Here is a 21,900-nt window from a genome sequence, read left to right on the forward strand (position 1 = left end):
CGAAACAAACAGTTGGACCCTTAACCGACTGAGCCACCCCTGTGCTCCCATATATTTTATAAGAGAGTAGAGTGATGGAACCAATTTGTATGTTTAATAGTCTCTCTTTTTTAAAACAGGGAATGTTTACTTTTTAATCTGAAAACTTTTAAGTACAATGAAAAAAAGATATGGCAGTTGGCCACCAAGAGCATGACCTATTCCTTAAGGTATAATTCGATTTGAATAGAAATTATTATTTAGAAATGTGAAAGCTGAATTCCATTCCTACTGTTTTTATTACTTATAATGAGTAACTGGCATAGCTCTTACCCTATTCTTAGCATGAAACTTGGCACTTGGCACTATACTGATGTCAACTCAATTTAGACTGGGAATTCAGTTATTAACTAAATAGCAAAATGACAAAGGAGTGTTTTTGTTGAAAATTACTACACAGCATTCCAAATTTCACATGTTGCATTTTGGAATCATCTTTTTCTTCTTACATAATTAAAAAAATAGTACTGTGTAAAAGGTCAAACATTCAAAAGTATAATAGTATATTGAAACTCAGCTTCATAACTGTGAACATTCTGCCATTGTTTCAACTACTCCCTTTTTCTCTTCTAGAATATTTTAAAGCAATCCTCAGATATAATATAGCTTCTACATAAATATTTCAGAATCTATTTCTAAGAAATACAGACTTAATAGAAAAAGATAATATTTAAGGAGTCTGTTCCTCCTGAAATTTTTCCCTTCTCAGTATATCTCAAGCCAAAACCTCATAGTCATCCATAACACATCTTTCCCTCCTAGCCTCAAGCCAATTTGAGAAGCAATACTGAATAGGTTCTGAATCTTCCCTGCTATTACTGTCACCTAAGTCAATATCACCTTTTGCCTATCCTATGGCCACAGCTCCCTAACTGATAACCCTGGTAACCCAGAACCTCAGGGTCTTCATACTTTTTCCCTCTGCCTAAAATGCCTTTCCTCCACAAAATTGGAATGGTCACTTCCTTGAGGTCTCTTGGAATTTGATCCTGTTGGAAAGACTTGTCCTGAATCATATATCTATACAACCTGGCAAAAACCACCATCCCCGCCATTAACATATCACTTCTGGCCTTTTTCTTTATCACCACCTGATGTATTTACTAATTTGTCTTTTGCTAGATTATAAGCTCTACGAGAACAGGTATTTTGCTGATTTTATTCACCAGTGTATCACCAGAGTCCAAAATAGTAGTGTAAGACAGACACGGCAGTAGGCACTTAAGTATTTAGTACTGAGAATAATTTGATAGCTAAGATTAGGACAGAATTTAAAAACTAAAGGATTTGAAGCAATGAGCAATTAAAATCCATCTGAAAAGTACATCTTTTGAGAGCTTTGCTAGATTTATTTTTTTATTATTTAAAAAAAAATTTTTTTAACGTTTAGAGACAGAGACAGAGCATGAACGGGGGAGGGGCAGAGAGAGAGGGAGACACAGAATCGGAAGCAGGCTCCAGGCTCTGAGCCATCAGCCCAGAGCCTGACGCGGGGCTCGAACTCACAGACCGCGAGATTGTGACCTGAGTTGAAGTCGGACGCTTAACCGACTGAGCCACCCAGGCGCCCGCTAAATTTATTTTTTAAATCAAGTCTACTAACAATTTAAATCAAATTCTAAAAATCAACCAATCAATCAATCAAATTCTAGTACATGTGTCTTATTTAAGCACTGTGGATTCTATACCTGAAAATACATCTCTCTTTAAAAGGGTGGCAATACAACATCAAATCTCTGCTCGGCAAACAAAATCTTTGGGAATCAGCAATAAAAAATATTGAAGGCCTCTTTTCAGTCAACATTAAGTCTCACAAATCAAATCATTTCAGACTCTCAACCACTTACTCTCCTTGCACTTGTCTTTTAACTATCGGAAGTAGGCTAATTTAAATCAATAAATCATTTTAACCAATGTCTTTACAATATAGCATATGTTTTATTTTTAAAATGTTTATTTATTTTTGAGAGAGAGCAAGCAGGGAAGGGGCAGAGAGAGAGGGGGGACAGAGGATCTGAAGCAGGCTTGGCGCTGACGGCAGAGCCCTATGAGGGGCTCGAACTCACCAAACCTGAGATCATGACCTGAGCTGAAGTCAGACGCTTAACCGAGCCATCCAGGCCAAATGAACCATCTATAGCTTATATTTTAATGAAGGAGGAGGAGATAAGGGTTAAGGCAGCTAGCTTATTACTCACCATGCAGATTTTGGAACTTAGAAATCAACACCTAGAAGGAATTTCCCACTGCCTTAAGTATTATCTGCTTAAGTGTTATTGAAATGCTCAGATTGTATTAGATGATCTTTAAAGTCTCTCCAGTCTGCAACATTCTATATTCTATATCTGCAATGCCTACTCTGGAAGAGAGAAGCAGCTTTCAATGAGTAGTAGATCAGGCAGCACTTGGCTATTTACTAGCCATGCACGTTAAACAAGTAACTTAACCTCTACGAGGCTGTTTCCTCATATATAAAAGGGGTTAACAGCATCTATCTGGCAAAGTTACAGAAAGGACAGTAGATAATCTGTCAAATGCCTTGCATATGTTTGACAGTTTTTTTTCACAATATAGGCAGCTATTACCTAGCTTGACTTCTACCATTCTCTTGCCAAGAATAATGCAATGTAAGATCAACTCCACCAATGAAACTGGGGTAAAGGAGAAAAGTAATAAGGCAGTGCAACTGACTTACATTTCAGTATCAGTTTGGTATGTGTATTAGAAAATTATTTTTGTTTTCTCTTTACAAAAGGGAATGTTGTTGCTACTATGACTATGTCATTAATTTAAGCACCAGACTGTTTATAACTCATGTTGTGGTGAAATTTACATCTGTTCATAGATTTAACCGAGTTGACATAATGTGGGTGATAGCTGGGGAAAACTGTCCAAGTTCCCGAGTGCTGACACTTCCTTGACTGCGGAATGCCGCAAGACGGCTAAATTTCCCCCTTACAGTGTATTTGAAATATAACAACTCTGACAACACGCATAACGCGAATCTTCCCCTCCAGCGTCTCCTTGTCCTGCTGCCGATGCTCCTCATTTTGAGAACGAGGTGGGAACCCCCAAACTCCAGGCTTCCCAAGGCCTTGGCAGAGTATGGACGCCAACCGACGATCTCCATTTCGCCCGCGGACCGCCCTAAGCCCAGGGACCTTCCTTTCAGGGAGAGAGAGGGCTGGAAGGAACTGCGCTGGCAGCTCTTTCGGTTCAGGGGCAGGAAAAGGAAACTTCCTTCTTGGACTCGGCGAGGAGAGGGAGAGAGACGAAAGGAAAGGGTGGGGGTGGTGCAAGAAAGGCCCGTCTCTCTCGTTACCGCGCCGGGCTAGCAGGGCCTTTGCCCTCCCCGGGAGGGCGGCCACACCAGCCCTGGCGATGTGGGGCCAGAAAGGCGGGCGGTGCTGTCTCTCGGTCCGGAGCCGAATTCAAGGTGTCCTCCCGGGGCGGAGGAAGCTCCGCACCCTCTCCCCACCCCGCCTCGCTTCCGGGGAAGCGGCAGTTGAACTGGAAGGGGGCAGAAAACCGCCGCCGTGCCCGGAGGGGGCACCAGGCCGCGCCCATCATCCAGGCCTCCGGCCGCAGGCCTGCCAGCCGGTCTGTGTGGTCGGGTGCGGGGAGCGCCGCCGCCTGGCCCGGCCCCTCCTCGGCCCTCTCGGGCGCCACCCTTTCCCCCCCACCGCGGTACCTGCACAGCACGACTGAGGAAGGTGCCCGCGTCCGCCGCCAGCTTCTTCACGTTGAAGTCCATGATGTTCATCCTGGGCGGCGGCAGCCGGGCGGAGCTGCCGGCTGACTTAGCGGGGAGGCGCTGAGGCCGGGCTGGGGCACCGGGCGAGAGTGGCGGGGGCAGACGTGGTAGGTGGAGGGAGGCGGCGCCAGCCCCGCCGCAGCAGCTGTCGTTTCCGCGAGGGGGAAGCGAGAGGGTGGGGCGAGGGGAGAGAACGAGCGGGGCGGGCCGCGCGCCCGGGTGGCGGCGGGGGCGGCCGAGACGTCGGGCCTGCTCCGCCGAGTCTGGCGCTAGCGTCGGCGCTGGCGGCCGAAAGCTTGAAGGAGACTGATGGACTGGTAATGAGCTGTATGGGGCGGGGTCCCGGACGGAGGAAGCCCCGCCGGCCGCGGGGTGGAGCCTTTTCAGAGGTTGTCGCGGGAACAGCGACCCCTTCTGGATCGCCACGGCGCAGTCGCGGGGCGCGCCGGAAGCTCGGCCAGCTCCACCGGAGGGAGGGGCATGTTAGCTCCCAGAAGTGAGTAGTGAGGCGTGGGGGCCCTGGTTTGCAGGTTAGCCGCTGAAAACTGAGAGCAGAGACAACCCAAATCCCCCGTTTTGTTTCAAGGGAAAATATGAAAATTGTAGCACAGATGACGATATTGTGAAATTACAACCAACAGATAACTCCTTAGCATCTTGTAGCAGCCACGCCCCGCTGATCCCTGACGCCTGGTGGCACTCGATTTACGTTTGCTGAGCAGGGCTGAGTTTATAGTTCCCACTGAGTGTGTTGTTCATTAAGGATTATTGAGAATCTTCTGTGTACCAGGACTGAATCAGGGACTGACATACCGTACTGAACAAAACTGTCCCTGGTCTCAAGGAGCTCTCAGTTGGGTTACTTGACAATCTTCGGGCCCTTCACCCCCACCAGAAGCTCCGTTAACTATTTGCTGCTGCGGGGGGATTTGAGTGCCTTAAGGCAGCAAGCCCACGCTGGATTATTCGAGCAACACAAGCCGCCTACTGTGTGCAAAGTACGGTGATGGGGGATACAAAGTGCCAGGTGGGAGACACAAGGAAGTATAAAATGGTGAGTGAGATGGAATAACTCTTAACCCTTAACATTCAGTGTGGGGAATTTTAATAACAAATGAAAATATGAAGTGAAATCTGTTCAAAAGCCCATAATGCCAAGTAACTTCCAAAGCAGCTCTCACGATACGACCTATGCTTGAACTAAGTTAAAACAGGAGATAGCACAGAGGGAGAGACAGTATTTCAAGAATAAAACACTCCATGTTATTTTTTTTTTGTCACTGTTTCCTTTTGTTACATTAGGGCTGGGAAAATACAGGCCCAGCAGGCAATGAAATGAGCTCATGTTTTACTGAAGCAGCAGAGAAGCAGTAGCTATTGTTAACGGCTGAAAGATTAGTTCCTGAAGACATAAAGAACAGCAGATTCATATAAATATTTGTATTCTTTTATTCTCTGTGGTGGTGACAGAAACAACCACTTCTTTCTAAGGTAACTCCAATAGAATGGGTCTCCAAGACCAAAATTGCTGCATGTATATTTCATCTCAACCTATTTTCCCAGAAATATGGAAAAGGAAATATGTAATCAGGAATCCTGTTTTTCATTTATTGTCTATTTTCGGTTTTTATGTGGAAATGCACTTTCTCTCTTTCCAGATGTCTGTCTTCACAATAAATGTTTGCCATCATTTATGTCCATTCTAGTTTAGAATCACAAAACTGTGTCCACCATTATAGGAAAAAACTCTGAATCCTGTCCTCAAACATGTAGATCTTCCTAACTTGAAAAATAAGTCACTTCTTTTTGTTGAGCCCTTTAGAGTTTTAATACTGTTTCTCTCGTTTCACAAATTCATAAGACTCGTGTGTTGCCTGTATTAACTTACTATCCGTTTCCTGCCTGATTCAATGCAGTTGACTTCTATTTCTGTAACTATACCTAAACAGCATTCTTGAGGTTGCCTGTTCTGTTCATGATAAACTCATTGGCCTTTTCTCAGACTTCCACAGTGACTGTATTCAGTGCCTTCCCAGCAATACACCCCTTTCCAGGCCCTTATTGTTGGCTTTCCCAGTACCTCCTAGACTTTCCCATTCGACTCTGCTGGCACTTCTGATGGCTTTAATGCAGGTATTCCTTAAACTCAATGTTCAGCACTTTTTTTTGTTTTCTCTCTTTTTTAATGTTTATTTCTCTTTGAGAGAGAGAGAGAGAGACAGTGAGCACAAGCAGGGGAGGGACAGAAAGACATAGAATTTGAAGCAGGCTTCAGGCTCTGAGCTGTCAGTGCAGAACCCACTACGGGGCCAAACCAATGAACTGGTGAGATCATGACCCGAGCTGAAGTTGGAAGCTTAAGCGACGGAGACACCCATGTGCCCCTGTTCTCTTTTCTTTGATTAGTTTCTTAATCCATATTTATACCACTTCATTCTTTTATGCATTCATTCAGTAAATATTTTTTGGATATCTACTCTGTGCCGCATGGCATTATTCTTGTGGCTAGGAATATAGCAGGCAACAAGACAGATAGCCCTTGCTCTCATGGGAGTTTATAAATAATTCCTAAGACAGAAATTGAATAAGTACAATGTGATGAAATGCCTAGGAGGAATCCAAAATGCTCTTAAACGTTCACTTCCAGCCTGTACTTAGTAACTTGAATTCTAATTTGGATGGTAGGTCTTTCTGTAAGGGTTCTAGATTACCTTTTAATGCTTTCTTTAATCTGTTCCTTATAGTAACTTCTTATTCCAATACAAAGTATTATGAAAGTGATGTTTTTAAGATCATACAAAGTGTTGAATACCTGAAATCTTCCCCCAAATTTTTGGCTTAAAAAATAAATAAAACCTTTATTAAAATGGTATTGTAGGTAGTATGATATGCATTTTAATTTTTTTTTTTGTTAGTGGCTGACAAGATGTTCATTACCTCATACCTAGACCAGTGACATCTAAAGTGGTGGTTTATATGTACCTCATTGGGGTGTGCAATATGATCCACTGGGGTGCTGAAAAAATATTGGAAGGTTGGTTTGTATTTTATCTAACAAATAGAAAAAAATTTGTTTCACTAAGTTTTTAAGAAAATATAGATTGACACTGGTGTTCTCACTTTACATTTACCAGATAGACACATGTCACAGATAGTAAATGAGGATCTTAAGAGAATAATGGGAACTTCTCAACTTGGAAGAGTTGAAATTAGTAATTTCCTTTGATTATTTGCATCAGCTTATGATAACATAATACAGTGTGGCTGATTAAGTGTATCTGTAAATTACATTATCTATCTGGTTTTAACTAAATAAACCTTCACAAAAATGGGCAAGTAGCCTAAAGAATTTCCCCCAAAGAAACCATCATTAAAAGTAAGGAAACAAGAAATGCCAGAATCAAGTATTTTGGGAAGGTTGTTGAAATATGGATTAAAAGATGATTTGCAAAGTAAAACACAGTCTGAAAACTATAAAGTATAAAAGTTTGTGTAGGATTGGGTGAGAGTGAGAGGAAGGGGGTATTAGTAGGGTAAGAGAGGTGATAGTGATAATTAAGACTTCTTAGGCTGGCTTTTGATTGAATTTATCTGGAAGGATGAGGTTTGATGGTGGGGAGAGATGATCAGGCTTTTAATTTATAACATGTTTGCAGTGTGGCTAATCAATTGGGGAGGGACAAAGACAGGTAGGAAGAACAATTAAGATTCTGTTATCAAAACTTTTCCTGTACTCTGCTATCTTGAAATCTTAAATTTAGAAATCTCATTTTGGCCAAAATTGCCTCTCATTTGGCCTCTCTGATTCCTTTACTCATTTAGTGTGTTCTTACTATCATCAAGGGCTACAGTCCCATGACTCATTACTATTTACCGATTTTTAACTCTCTCCAGAACTCACAGTTCCCATCATCCTTCTGGTCCATCAGCCTACGTTCCCAGATGAATGTTTTCTCTGTTCATGCTCTCAAACTGTCAAGCGTTGTTAGGGGAAAATTGCACAACATTGTAGGTGGATGCTACTACCAATGCATGATTGCCTATTTCCATTGAACCTTTAATTGCCTAGAAATGCTTTTACTTCTTCCTAATCAACTCCTTTTCACTCTCTCTGCAGACCCTACTGCAAAACTTCACCACTCTCCTTAAGATTCCTACTTTATTCTCATATACCCTTACTCTCAGCCTTTGATACTTTTTCTTTACAGAGAAACTATATATCATAAAGCTATTTGGCAGCTCCTTCAATCAAATTCCCTTATTTCCACCTTTTATCCTTTCCACCCCCACCCTCTGCACACTCATCATTATTACCAAATGCTTCAAAGGAAAAGTATCCTAGGTGTTGTCTTCTGAGTCAAGCTATTGCCTCTTAATCTTGGCTGTGCATTGGCATCACCTGGAGAGTTTAAGCAACCACTGGTGCCTCATCCCCTCCCCCAGAATGTGGACTGGGCATTGGGATGTTTAGAAGCTCCTCCAGGTGATTCTAATGTGTGCCTGAGGTTGAGAATGAACCCATCATCCGATGGGAACGTGCTCCCCCCCAGTCTATCCTTTGCTAACAGGTAGATTCCATTTCTCTTACTGGATTGAGTCCTCAAGGGCAGAAACCATTTATTGTTAATTTTTATACTTTTATGGTCTACATTCCCAGCAACACAGTGGATTCTCCATTTGTTAAATGAATAAGCAAATCAAGATGTATACAGTTTTTTTTATACCCCTCCTCTCCTATCTAAACATCCAACTACAGCGCTTAAATATTTCCAGCGCTGAGTTTCCTTTTCTTTAATGTTGTTTTTCTTCTTGGATTTCCTGTAATGGTAAATTGAATTATATGCACCAAGTCACCTAAGCTAAAAATCCCAGTCCCCTATGATTATTTCCTCTTCTTTATCACGTCCAACAGATCAGATCCTGACAATTTTTTTTCTGTGCACTATTTCTCATCTTCGTCTTCCTTTTCTTTTTTTAAATTGAGGTATAATTGACATATATTACATTAGTTTCAAGTGTACAACATAATGGTTTACTATTTATATACATTGCAAGATGATCACCACAGTAAGTCTAGTTAATATCCATCCATATCGCCATGTGTAAAGTTACAAATTTTTTTTTCCTTCCCGCCCCCCAACATGTTACAAACTACAAGAGACTTTTAATGATAGAGAACTAACTGAGGGGTGATGGAGGGAGGTGGATGGGAGGGATGGGCTAGATGGGTGATGGGTATTAAGGAGGGAAGTTGTTGTGATGAGCACTAGGTGTTGTATGTGATGAATCACTGAATTCTACTCCTGAAGCCAATATTGCACTGTATGTTAACTAAAATTTAAATTAAAAAAATAAAAAGGTAGTAAAAATTGTTTTTGTGTGGTGAAAACTTTTAAGATCTACTCTCTTAGCAACTTTCAAATATGCAGTATGGTATTACTAGCTATATTCACCATGCTGTACATTACATCCCCATTACTTATTTATTTTATAATTGGACATTTGTGCCTTTTGACCCCTTTCATCTGTTTCTTCCTTCGAGCCCCCCCGGCAACCACCAGTCAGTTCCCTGTATCTGTGAGCTTGGGTTTTGCTGTTGTTGTTTTTAGATTTCACATATAAGTGAGATTATATAGTATTTGTCTTTCTCTGATTTATTTCACTTAGCATAAGAAGGCCATCTATGTTGTCACAAATGGCAAGATTTTATTCGCTTTATGGCTGAATAATATTCCACGGTGTGTGTGTGTGTGTGTGTGTGTGTGTGTGTGTGTGTTTGCATGTCACATGTCATATTTTCTTTATCCATTCATCCTCTGATGGACACTTAGGTTATTTCCATATCTTCGCTATTGTAAATAATGCTGTAATGAAGGAACATGGGGGTGCAGATTTGAGTTAGTACTTCTTCTTCTTCTTTTTTTTTTTGGTAAATACCCAGGAGTGGAATTGCTGGATCATATAAGAGTTATATTTTTAAATTTTGGAGAATCTCCATACTATTTTCCAGAGTAGCTGCACCAGTTTACATACAAACCAACAGTTCACAGTTGTTCTCTTTTATCAACATCCTTTCCAACACTTGTTGTTTCCTGACTTGTGAAAATAGCCATTCTAACAGGTGTGAGGTAGCAGTTTTGATTTGCATTTCCCTGATGATTAATGATGTTGAGCATCTTTTCATGTCCCTGTTGGCCATCAGTATGTTCTCTTTGGAAAAATGTCTACTCAGATTTTCTGCCCATTTGTTAATTGGATTTTTTTTTTTTTTGCTATTGAATTGTATGAGTTCTTTATATATTTTGGCTATTAACCCTTATTGGACATATGACTTACAAATATTTTCTCCCATTCAGTAGGTTGCCTTTTCATTTTGATGACGTTTTCCTTTCTGTGTAGAAGCTTTTTAGTTTGATATAGTGCCCCTTGTTTATTTTTGCTTTTGTTGTTTTGGTGTCAAATTGAAAAAAAAATCATTACCAAGACCTATGTCAATGAACTTACTGCCTATGTTTTCTTCTAGGAGTGTTATGGTTTCAAGTCTTCTGTATAAGTCTTTAATTCATTTCAGTTAATTTTTACTTATGGTGTAATATAGTAGTCCAGTTTCATTCTGTTGCATGTAGCTGTCCAATTTTACCATCACTGTTTATTGAAAATACTATTTCCCCATTGTTCTTGGCTCATTTTTCATAAATTAGTAGACCATATATGTATGCATTTATTTCTAGGCTATCTATTCTGTTCCATTGATCTATGTGCTTGTTTTTTGAGAATACTGTTTTGATCACTGTAGCTTTGTAATGCAGTGTGAAATCAGAGAGCATGCCTCCAGCTTTGTTCTTCTTTCTCAAGATTGCTTTGGCTATTTGGGGTTTTTTGTGTTCCATATACCTTTTAGGATTGTTCCAGTTCTGTACAAAATGCCATTGGAGTTTTGGTAGAGATTGCATTGAATCTGTATATTGCTTTAGGTAGTATAGACATATTAACAATACTGATTCTTTATTTTTTTAATATTTATTTATACTGGGTGAGGGGAGGAGCAGAGAGAGGGAGTGAGAGAATCCCAAGCAGGTTCCATGTTCAGCATACAGCCTGACATGGGGCTCGATCCCACGACTGTGAGATTAGGACCTGAGAGGATATCAAGAGTCAGATGCTCAACCCACTGAGCCACCTAGGTGCTCCTAACAATACCGATTCTTCCAATCCATGAGTACAGAATATCTTTCTATTTATGTGCGTCTTCTTCAGTTTCTTTCATTAATGTCTTGTAGTTTTCAATATACAGATCTTTCACCTCTTTAGTTTTAATTTATCCCTAGGTATTTTACTCTTTTTGATGAAATTGTAAATGGGGTTGCTTTCTTAATTTCTCTTTTTGTCAGTTCATCATCATTGTATAGAGACACAACAGATTTTTGTATATTAATTTTGTGTCCTGAATTTCTACTGAGTTTCTTTATTTTAACAGTTTTTTGGTGGAGTCTTCAGGGTTTTCTATATGTAATATCATGTCATCTGTAAATAGTGACTATTTTACTTCTTCCTTTCCAATTTGGATGTCTTTTATTTCTTTATGTTTTCTGATTGCTGTGGCTAGGACTTGCAGTACTATGTTGAATTAAATGGTGAGAGTGGACATCCCTGTCTTGTTCCTGATCTTAGGGAAAAACTCAATTCTTCACCGTTGAATATGATGTTAGCTGTAGGTTTTTCATATATGGCCTTTATTATGTTGAGATATGTTCCCTGCAAACCTGTTTTGTTGAGTGTTTTAATCATGAATGGATGTTGAATATTGTCAAGTACGTTTTCTGCAACCATTGAGGTGATCATATGATTTTTATGCTTCATTTTGTTAATGTAGTGTATCACATTGATGGATTTGCAGAAGTTGAACCATCTGTGCATTGGGGGAATAAATCCCACTTGAACCTGGTGTATGATCCTTAATGTATTGTTGAATTTGGTTTGCTAATTTTTATTGAGAACTTTTGCATCTATGTCCATTAGGGATATTGGCCTGTAACTTTTTTTTCTTGTGGTGTCCTTGTGTGGTTTTGGTATCAGGGTAATACTGGCCTTGTAAATGAGTTTGGAAGCATTCTATCTTCTATTTCTTGCGAGAATTTTGAGAAGAGTCACTATTAACTCTTCTTTGACTGTTTGATAGAATTCTCCAGTGAATTTGTCTGTTCCTGGACTTTTGTTTGTTGGGGGGGGGGGTTTGATTGCTGAGTCTATCTCCTTACAAGTAATTAGTCTGTTCAGGTGTTCTGTTTCTTCATGATAAGAAGGTGTTCTGTTAAGGTGTTCTGTTCTTCATGTTCTGTTTCTTCTTGGTAAGTTGTATGTTTGTAGGAATGTGTTCATTTCTTTTGGGTTGTCCAATTTGTTGGCATATAATTGTTCATAGTAATCTCTCATGATCCTTTGTATTTCTGTGGTATTAGTTGTGCATCTCCTCTTTCATTTCTGGTTTTTGTTATTCAAGTCTTCTCTCTTTTTTTCTTGGTAAGTCTGGCTAAAGGTTTCTCAATTTTGTTTATCTTGTCAAAGAACCAGCTCTTAGTTTCATTGATCTAGTCTATTGTCTTCTTAGTCTCTATTTATTTCCACTCTGATCTTTATTTCCTTTCTTCTACTAACTTTGGGTTTTGTTTTTATTTTTATAGTTCCTAGAACTGTAAAGTTAGACTGAGATTTTTCTTTTCTTTTTTTTTTTTTTTTGAAGTATGCATTTATTGCTATGAACTTCCCTGTGAGAACTCTTTTTGCTGCATCCCATAAATTTTGGTCTGTTGTATTTTCATTTTCATTTGTCTCAGGCATTTTTTGATTTTTCTTTTGAATTCTGCTTTGACCAATTGGTTGTTTAACAGCATTGTATTTAATCTCCACATGTTTGTAAGTTTTCCAGTATTCTTTTTGTAATTGATTTTTAGTTTCATACCATTGTGTTCAGAAAAAATGCTTGATATAATTTCAATCTTTGTAAACTTATTAAGACTTGTTTTGCGGCCTAACATGTCATCTATCCTGGAGAATGTTCCATGTCTACTTGAGAAGAATATGTATTCTCACATTCTTTTGCTTTTGGGTGGAATGTTTTATATACATATGTTAAGTCCATCTGGTCTAATATGTCATTTAGGCCAATGTTTCCTTATTGATTTTCTGTCTGGATTATCTATTCACTGATGTAAATGGGGAAAGTACCCACCATTATTGTATTGCTGTCTATTTCTCCCTTTAGATCTATTAATATTTGCTTTATATATTTAGGTGCTCCTATATTAGATGCATAAATATTTACAAATGTTAAAATCTCTTGTTGGATTGACCCCTGGATCATTATGTAATGCCCTTTATCTCCTATTAAAGTCTTTGTTTTAAAATCTAATTTGTCTAATATAAATATAGCTACCCCAGTTTGTTTTATTTTTGTTTTTTGTTTTGTTTGTTTTTGTTTTTTGTTTTCATTTGCATGGAGTTCCTTTTCATTCTTTCACTTTCAGTCTGTATGTGTCCTTACATCTGAAGTCTCCTGTAGGCAGCATATTTATAGATCTTGTTTTGTTACATTTAACTATTCTGTGTCTTTTAGTTAGAGAATTTAGTCCATAACATTTAAAGTAGCTACTGTAATTATGTACGTAATTGTTTTTAATTGTTTTCTGGCTGTTTGGTAGTTCCCCTCTATTCCTTTTTTCCCCCTCTTGCTCTTTTGCTGGTGGTTTGATGACTTTCTTTAGTGGTATGCATAGATTCTTTTCTGCTTATTTTTTTGTGTATCTACTATAGAATATTCCTTTGTGGTTATCATGTTACTTATGTGTAACAACCTATGTACCTATGGCAGTCTATTTTAAGTTGATAACTTAAGTTTGATTGCATTCTAAAGCTCTACATTTTTACTGTCCTACCTTTCTGTTTTATGTGTTTGATGTCACATTTTACATCTTTTTATTCTGTGTATCCCTTAACTAATTATTATAGTTTTAGTTATTTTTATTTTCGTCTTTTAGCCTTCATACTAGTTTTATAAGCATTTAATCCATTACCTTCAGTATATATTTACCTTTCCAGTGAAATTTATTCTTTCATATATTTTCTTGTTACTAACTAGCATTTTTTCTTTTCAGCTTAACGAAGTACATTTGCCATTTTATGTAAAGCCAGTTTAGTGGTGATGTACTTTTTTAGCTTTTGGTTGTCTAGAAAACTCTTGATCTCTTCTTCAGTTCTGAGTGATAACTATTCATGTATTCATGGTTGAAAGTTTTTCTTTCAGTGATTTGAATATATTGTGCCACCCCCTCTGGCATGCAAAATTCTTACCAAAAAAAAATCTGCTTGTAGTCATGTGGCGTTTCCCTTGTACATAACAAGTTGTTTTTCTCTTGTGGCTTTTAAGATTCTCTCCTTTTGTTTGACTTTTGACATTTATTTAATTTATTTTTTTGTTTATTTTGAGAGAGAGAGAGAGAGAGAGAGAGAATTAGTGGAGGACGGGCAGAGAAAGAAAGGGACAGAGGATCTAGAGCGGGCTCCATGCTGACAGCAGAGACCCAGTGTGGGGCTTGAAGTCACAAACTGTGAGATCATGACCTGAACCAAAGTCTGACACTTAACTGACTGAGCCACCCAGGTGCCCTTGACTTGACATTTTAATTATACTGTGTGTTAGTGTGGGTCTCTTTTGGTTCATCTTATTTGGAACTCTCTGAGCTTCCTGGATCTGGATGTCTGATTCCTTCTCCAGGTTAAAGAACTTTTCAGGCATTATTTCTTCAAAAAATTTTTCACCCCTTTCTCTGTTCTCTTTCTGAGAGTCCTATAATGCAGATGTTAGTCTGTTTTATGTTGTTCCATAAGTACCATAAGCTATATTCCCTTCTTTTCATTATATTTTCTTTTTGCTGTCCTTGTTGGATGAAGTCAACTGTCCTGTCTTCGAATTAACTGAACCTTTTTCTGCCTTCATCTCCTCTGCTGTTGAACACCTCTCGTCTATTTTTTTAGTTCAGTTATTTAGTTCAGAATCTTCAGCTCTGTGACTTTTGTTTAGTACTTTTCATAGATTTTCTGTCTGTTGAAGTTTGCACTATGTTCATTCATTCTTCTCCCAAGTTTGGTGAGCATCTGTATGACCATTACTTTGAACTCTTTGTCAGATAAATTAGTTATCTCTGCTTCATTAAGTTTTTTTTTGAGGTTTTATCTTGTTCTTTTGTTTGAAACATATCCTCCCTTTCTTTATTTCACTTGACTCTCTTAGTTTCTATGTATTAGATGAAAGATACACCTCTCTCAGTCTTGAAGTAATGGCCTTGGGTAGGAGATGAACATTGTCATTCAACCCTGCCCTAGCTTGAGTTGTCTCCCAAACCTTTGTAATTGCTAATTACAGCTTATTATATTTTTAATAGCTCCCAGTAGTTGAGGGTGTGCCAAAACCTGTCAGTGTCCCAAAGGTGAGGATCTCAATCAGCACCTAGATTCAGGCTGATTTGGATGCTAGACCTTCAGGCAGCAAATATACACAGTCCTTTGGGATTTCAAGCATAAGCCCTGCTGGCCACCAGAGATAGACAATCTGGAGGTATCCTCTGGGCAGTAGTCACAAAAATTGTGGCTCCAGACAAATATATAAGGTCTTTTACAGGTGATTCTGGCAAGCTGTAGTGAGGCAGAGGGAGAATGCAAAGATGGCATCCACTGGATTAGTTCCCTGGGGCCTCCACAGGCCCCCAGGTGTGTGCCACACCTGAAGGCTGTCCTTCAGGCTGAAAACTGCAGGTTAAGTAATAAACCTCTTTGTAGAAAGACTGGGGATGTGCTTCAGTGTGTTGTCTGTGCACCCACCATCCTAGGGGTGGTATCCTACCAAGAACTCTTTGATTGTTATAGCCCCATGGGACCCAGGAATGCAAGCTCCCCGGGCTTCAGAGCCAGGTGATCAAGGAGCATCCTCTGGGTAGCAGCAGCACAAATCAGAGCACCAGACGTGTAAAAACTAGCTTCCGGGAGTTACCGATGTGCTAGTGTACGACAGGATAGAATGAAGATGGTGCTCACCAGCTGTAGCAAGGGAGAAGGGGAATGTAAAGATGGCACTAGAAAAAGAAAACGAGTTTGTGACTGTAGGCTAGGGCAAGGCAGTGAGAGAGCCCAAAGATGACGTCCACCAGCTAGTGCAAAGTGAGGGAAACATAAAGATGGTGCTTGTTGGAAAAAAGAACACGTTGGCACCTGTTGGCTGGAGCAAGGCTGAAGGAGAGTGTAATGATGGTGCCCATCAGTCTGTGTCCCCAGAGAAGGTTTCAGCGTGTGTATGTCAAATTAGATGTCTGCCCCTCAGGCCAGTGCTTTCATATAAGCAGGTGAGTCTCTTTCACTTAAAATCTGAGTGCTATTAGCTCTTCTGAGCTGGGCCCTGGGATGAGTCCAAGCATGTGAGCCCCTTGAGATCCGTTTCTTAGATTGCTGCAGTCTTGTGGCATGAGCCCCATTGGTTTTCAAAGCCACGTGTTTTGGGAGCTTGTCTCTCAGGTGCAAGTCTTTAAAGTTGGGTTGCCAAATATGGGGTTCATACCCTTTGCTCTTTAAGAACAAGCTCCAGGTTATGAATTTTCCTCTTGATTATAGGTTGCCACACTTGGGGTGAGGTATATGGCAAGATTGTGCCCAGCCTTTTTTACCTGCTTCAGTGTGGCTTTTTTCTTGTTTTCCCAATGTGTAGTTTTTGCTCAGCCAGCCTTTAGGTTTTTTCAGAGGAAATTATTCCATATGTGGCTGTAGATGTGGTATGCCTATGGGAAGAGGTGAGGTAAGGATCGTCTTACGTGTTGAACTGGAACCAATCCTCTTATTTTGAAAAAACAATTTTTTCATATTGAACCAATTTCAGACCAAGAAAAAAGTTGCAAGAATAGTACAAAAACTTCCGTATATCCTTTTCCAGAAAGTTCCTTCAAGCTTTCCCAATTATTCCACCAATGTCTTTAAAGCAAAAACCTCTAAGCCAAGATCAGGTGTTGTACCCCAAGAAAAAAGTTGCAAGAATAGTACAAAAACTTCCGTATATCCTTTTCCAGAAAGTTCCTTCAAGCTTTCCCAATTATTCCACGAACGTCTTTAAAGCGAAAACCTCTAAGCCAAGATCAGGTGTTGTACCCATTTGTCACGTTGCTCAATCCTCCTTAAAACTGGATCAGTTTGGGGCGCCTGGGTGGCGCAGTCGGTTAAGCGTCCGACTTCAGCCAGGTCACGATCTCGCGGTCCGTGAGTTCGAGCCCCGCGTCGGGCTCTGGGCTGATGGCTCGGAGCCTGGAGCCTGTTTCCGATTCTGTGTCTCCCTCTCTCTGCCCCTCCCCCGTTCATGCTCTGTCTCTCTCTCTGTCCCAAAAATAAATAAATGTTGAAAAAAAAAATTAAAAAAAAAAAAACTGGATCAGTTCTTCATCTTTTTTTTTTTTTAACATTCTATTCCTGCCTTTTTCTTTTTGAAGAATTAGCCACTATTCTTAAGTTGCATGATTAATACCTATTGTGTTTTATACTTTCACTGATTATATATGGATCTGTAAATGATACTAGTTTATATTTTAAACTACATAACTGTTGTCATACAGATGCATCCTTTGGTGATTAGGAATATAATACTGTTTGTTGTGTCTGTTGACTCACTGTAGATCAATAACTTTTGTATCTCGTAGCTTCTTTTTAAAAAAATAAACTTATTTTTAGTGATTTTTAAAAAATGTTTCTTCTGTCAGAGATTCTTAGGGTTATCAATGTCCAGAGACCAATTTTTATATGAACTTCTTTCTTCGCTTGGAAGTTCCAAGATTTTTCAGATATTGTAAATTTGAAACCCTGAGCAACTGGAATACAAATCATGATTACAGATTCTCTTGGAAGTCCATTTTTTTCCTCTTTTCAGAGTTCATTTCATGACAGAAAAGCGTCCTTGTCCTCTTGATGTGCTGCGGGGGGGGGTGGGGGGTGGGTGGTGAATTTTGTCTAATCTACCCTTTCATTGAGGGTACAGAACTTCCCAGAGTTTTAATGTATGTAGGGGTGAGTATGAGGAAGAGCTCATCGTTTCTGGTTCCCGCTTTTCTGAAGGGCTCAAAGTCTTATCTCCAGTTACCATGGGTTTGAATATTCCAGCACTTTCCTCACCCATCCCCTTCCCAACTCAAGACAGGGTCATACTGTGTGCTCCCGGCTCTGGTGTTCAGTTTCTTCTTTACTTCTGCCAGTTAAGTATTTCCTTGTAGTTTTGTAAGCTTAAGTATGTATTAAAAATATTATTTCTGCACCTCACCCAGCAAGTGTAGTAGAAGAGTTTTCATGTTATTTAGTCTGCTGGTATTAGTTAGAGATTGATTTTGATCAGCTCAGGTAACAGAAACCTGGGTAGGGTGACTCACCCAAATAGGGATTTATTTTATCACCTACTAAGAAGCTCAGAGGTAGGCAGCTTTCTTTACTTCTGTTTTGCTATTCTTAGCGTGTAGCTTTCATCCTCTCTTCATAAGACGGCTTCTGTATTTCTAGGCATCACATATAAATTCAAGGCAGAAAAAAGGAAGAAAGGTGAAGGGAGAAGGTACTTGCCAACTGAGGCTGCTTTCTCTTTTTTCTAAATGAAGAAAACAGCTTTTTCATAAGCCCCATCTAGTAAACTTGTGTTTACATGTCATTGGCCAGACCTGGGTCATTTGGTTCCTTCTTAATACAATAGAGTTTGGTAAGTGCAGTGTGCCTAGTTTAAAAATTCTAACGTTTAACAAGGCGTATTGTTCTGAACAAAACAGTGGTGCTCTTGGCACAGAAGAGGGTGAGAATAGTTACAGGACAAACAACTATCAATAACTGCCACGCTACTGAAGGGCAAGAACTGAAAGTCTCCTGTGCTCTTTCTACTACACTGCAACTTCCTTTCAGTTTTTAGAATGATAAACGGCGCAGCAACCTAACTTGCAGATTTCAGCGCAAAACGAAAGTGTGGAGCCTCTTGTTCAAGAAGCAGGACTAAAGTGCCATTAAAAGGTACAAAGGTACTAAAATAAACTTTTTCCTTTCTTCCGTGGTCTCTGTCTCAACTTTCATATTTTTTTTATTTGCTATTTAATGTCATTCTAAGCAAAGAAAAACAAAATTTAAATTGTTAGCATGAATTTACCATACATCTTCATATTATACAATGCCAGTTTTAAGATGCAAATATAAGAGCATTTAACATGTGTGCATAATTATCGAAATTACACAATTTGTATTTCATTCTTACCAAAATGGTGGAAGTGCTGTACAAATATAATTCAAATTCTAAAATTTCATTTTTTGATATATGCTCATTCTACCATTATCTTTACGTTTGGCTTATTGATGAGTGAGGAAGGACTGAAAGGAAGAGGAATTCTGGATTGTCCTATCCTTCAGTCATCCTTTTCAGTCGTATAAGTTGTTGCCAGGTTCCATGCACACTTGCCTTGTACTCTGGCTGGTCTGTTGGAATTTTTTATTCTTGGAATATTGTGAACACTGAGTGAGTGGGGCAGCAAGGACCTGCAGTGGACGTGTGTATCTGAAAGTGCTGATATGGAAAGATCTCCAAGGTGTGTTAATAAGAAAAGCAAGGTGCAGAGCAATTCGTGGGTCCTTTTGTGTAAATAAAAAAGGAATGTGTGTGCTATTTTTATGTAAGTACATTGTATACACATGACTTTTTAATAAAAACAATTTAAAGAAACTATTATAGGGGTTATCTTTGGGGTAAAAGTACAGTGGGGTAAGGAGTGAGAAGGGTTGGAGGCTTTCATTTTTCATTTTGTATCTTTCTTTACTGTTTGGATTTTCAGTGTGTGTGTGTGTGTGTGTGTGTGTGTGTGTGTGTATGTATGTATGTAAAAGTTCTGTCATATTTTTATTTTTTGGATTTTAGAATAGCAATTTTATTGATTTAATAATTATGATTTCTACTCATTAAAAATATTCAAAGAGCACAGATGTGGACAAAGAAGAAAGAAACCAGCAACCCAAGTACCACCACCCACAAATAGTCAATGTTAATATTTGGTGAAGATCTTTCTTTGTAAATATAGATGAAGCATGAGGGTGAGAGAGACACCACAGAAAGAAAGAGAGGAAACAGAGAAAGAATTATAAAAGGTATTAAGTTGGATTTACTTGCATTTGAGAGAAAAAAAAATGGAATAAAAAGTGAATAGGAGTGCCTGGGTGGCTCAGTAGTTTAAGTGTTTGACTTTGGCTCAGGTCATGATCTCCCAGTTTGTGGTGTTGAGTCCTAAGTCAGGTTCTGTGATGGCAGTGCAGAGCCTGCTTGGGATTTTCTCTTTCTCTGCCCCTCCACCACTTGAGCGCACCATGCTCGCTCTCTCTCTCTCTCTCTCAAAAAATAAATAAACTTAAAACAAATGGATAGCTAAACCTCATTTATTTCTTCTACACGAGAGATACTAGATCCTAAAAAACCCCTCAGTAGAGTCATTTTGTGTGAGTTTTTTTCCTTCTTTTTAAAAAACCATCCGTTGCAACCTTAGACATTATCTATTAACTTATTATATTAAAGGTGAGATGATGAGAACTCACTTTTTTTTTTACTTTTCCTTTGTCTCCCTACGGCCGTACATATCATTTATTATTTTTACTTTTCACTCAGGAGTTAAACAAAGAGTTAGCATTAATGTCCAGTGTTATTGAAAGATGTAGGAAAATAAGTACTCCCATACACTGTTGGAGGAAGTATACACCGATAAAGACATCTGGAATGGTAATTTGCATGTTTGTCAAAACTTACAATACATAAGCTCTTTGACTCAGTAATTCCACTAACAGGAATCTACCCAAAGACATATTTATACAAAGAGAAGTATACAAATATTATTTTTCAATACTGGTTTTAGTAGTAAAAACTCAGAAACAACTTAAATGTTAATCTGTAAGGAAATGGTTTTATGACTTGTAGTGCTTTCATAATGTAGATTACTGTACAATTGTTAAAAGAATTATGGAGACAAACATACTAAAATGGAAAAAATCTCTAAGTTATATTGTTAAGGGAAAAAGTAAGTCATATAGTATACATATAGTATACATAGTATACACACACATACAGTGTGATTTGGTTTATTTATTCATATGTCTACATTAGTACAGAATGGTACACACAGAAAAAGGGACAAAGAGTGGGAAGGGCCTAGCAGGATAAAGGGGAAGTTTCACATTTAATCATATATACTTAAAAACTGCTCTAGTGTTTTACAACAGAATTGTATACATTGTATAAAAGGCAGAGAGGAAGAGGAAAAAAGAAAAAAAACCCACCAGAATTCCAGCCTCTTCTCAAAAACTTATTATGTGAGAATAAGGAATTGAATTAATTTTGTTTGGTATTTCATGTTTAAGAATTAATATAATTTTTAAATCTGCATTACATTTCAAATGAAAAATTGTGATGCAATCCACATGGCTTGCCATAGATACTAGACAACAAGCCGAAACTTTTCTTCACCTCAAAATGACATAATTTCTTTCCTATTATGCTTAGGATTTTGGAATAATTTGGTTCACCACACCCATTAATCCTGAATAAAGTGCTAGTTTAGTGGCAATGTTATTCTCTTTTAAAGTGTTTCTTAGAAATAGCTTGCCCTTTATGCCCGTGTTTTCACTGGGAGGACTTAATATTCATTCCACTATAAAATAAGACTTGGTTGTAATTTTATTTTATACTTTAGTTAGTGGTATTACTTTGTGACTTGGGATGAAGATAAAAAGGAAGAGTAAAATAACAGGTCGGCTCACATTGTTGTCAGTTTGGTTAATGTGACTCATACTAGCAATAAACTTCCTATCCTGAAGGGTACATATCAGTTATTTACTGATGCTTTGAGGTATGGGAGGAAGGAGACAATATCATCAAATGAAGTGGTATAAGTTTAAATTATTAAGTTCCCAAGGAAAATTTCAAAAGGATCCACTTTTCTGTTGCTTACCAATCAGATCAACTAGCAAACACCTATTATGAGCAATCCCTATGATAAATTTAATGGACACCAACCAATAAA

The 21,900-nt window shown here is 38.8% G+C and overlaps 2 protein-coding genes across 7 annotated transcripts in view; one reads left to right on the forward strand and one right to left on the reverse strand.

Annotated features, from left to right (window-relative positions):
- SH3GLB1 (SH3 domain containing GRB2 like, endophilin B1) overlaps positions 1-3,987 on the reverse strand; it is a 34,731-nt gene extending 30,744 nt beyond the window's left edge. The window contains exon 1 of one of the 2 annotated variants that reach the window (XM_047085446.1): positions 3,731-3,987. In XM_047085446.1, coding sequence (XP_046941402.1) covers positions 3,731-3,802 — 72 coding nt within the window. In that variant the 5' untranslated portion in view covers positions 3,803-3,987. The remainder of the gene's footprint in view (positions 1-3,730) is intronic. The other variant, XM_047085447.1, reaches the window with a different exon arrangement.
- A 161-nt stretch (positions 3,988-4,148) lies between these two features.
- Positions 4,149-21,900, forward strand: part of ODF2L (outer dense fiber of sperm tails 2 like) — a 329,427-nt gene continuing 311,675 nt past the window's right edge. For all 5 annotated transcript variants that reach the window (XM_047085440.1, XM_047085443.1, XM_047085441.1 and 2 more), the window contains exon 1: positions 4,149-4,847. The gene's annotated coding sequence lies outside the window, so the exon portion shown is untranslated. The remainder of the gene's footprint in view (positions 4,848-21,900) is intronic.

The sequence above is a fragment of the Lynx rufus genome, unplaced genomic scaffold, assembly GCF_022079265.1.
Source record: "Lynx rufus isolate CCGP_SWC_20201006 ecotype Redwood Valley unplaced genomic scaffold, mLynRuf1.p SCAF_2, whole genome shotgun sequence".
Lineage (NCBI taxonomy): Eukaryota > Metazoa > Chordata > Mammalia > Carnivora > Felidae > Lynx > Lynx rufus.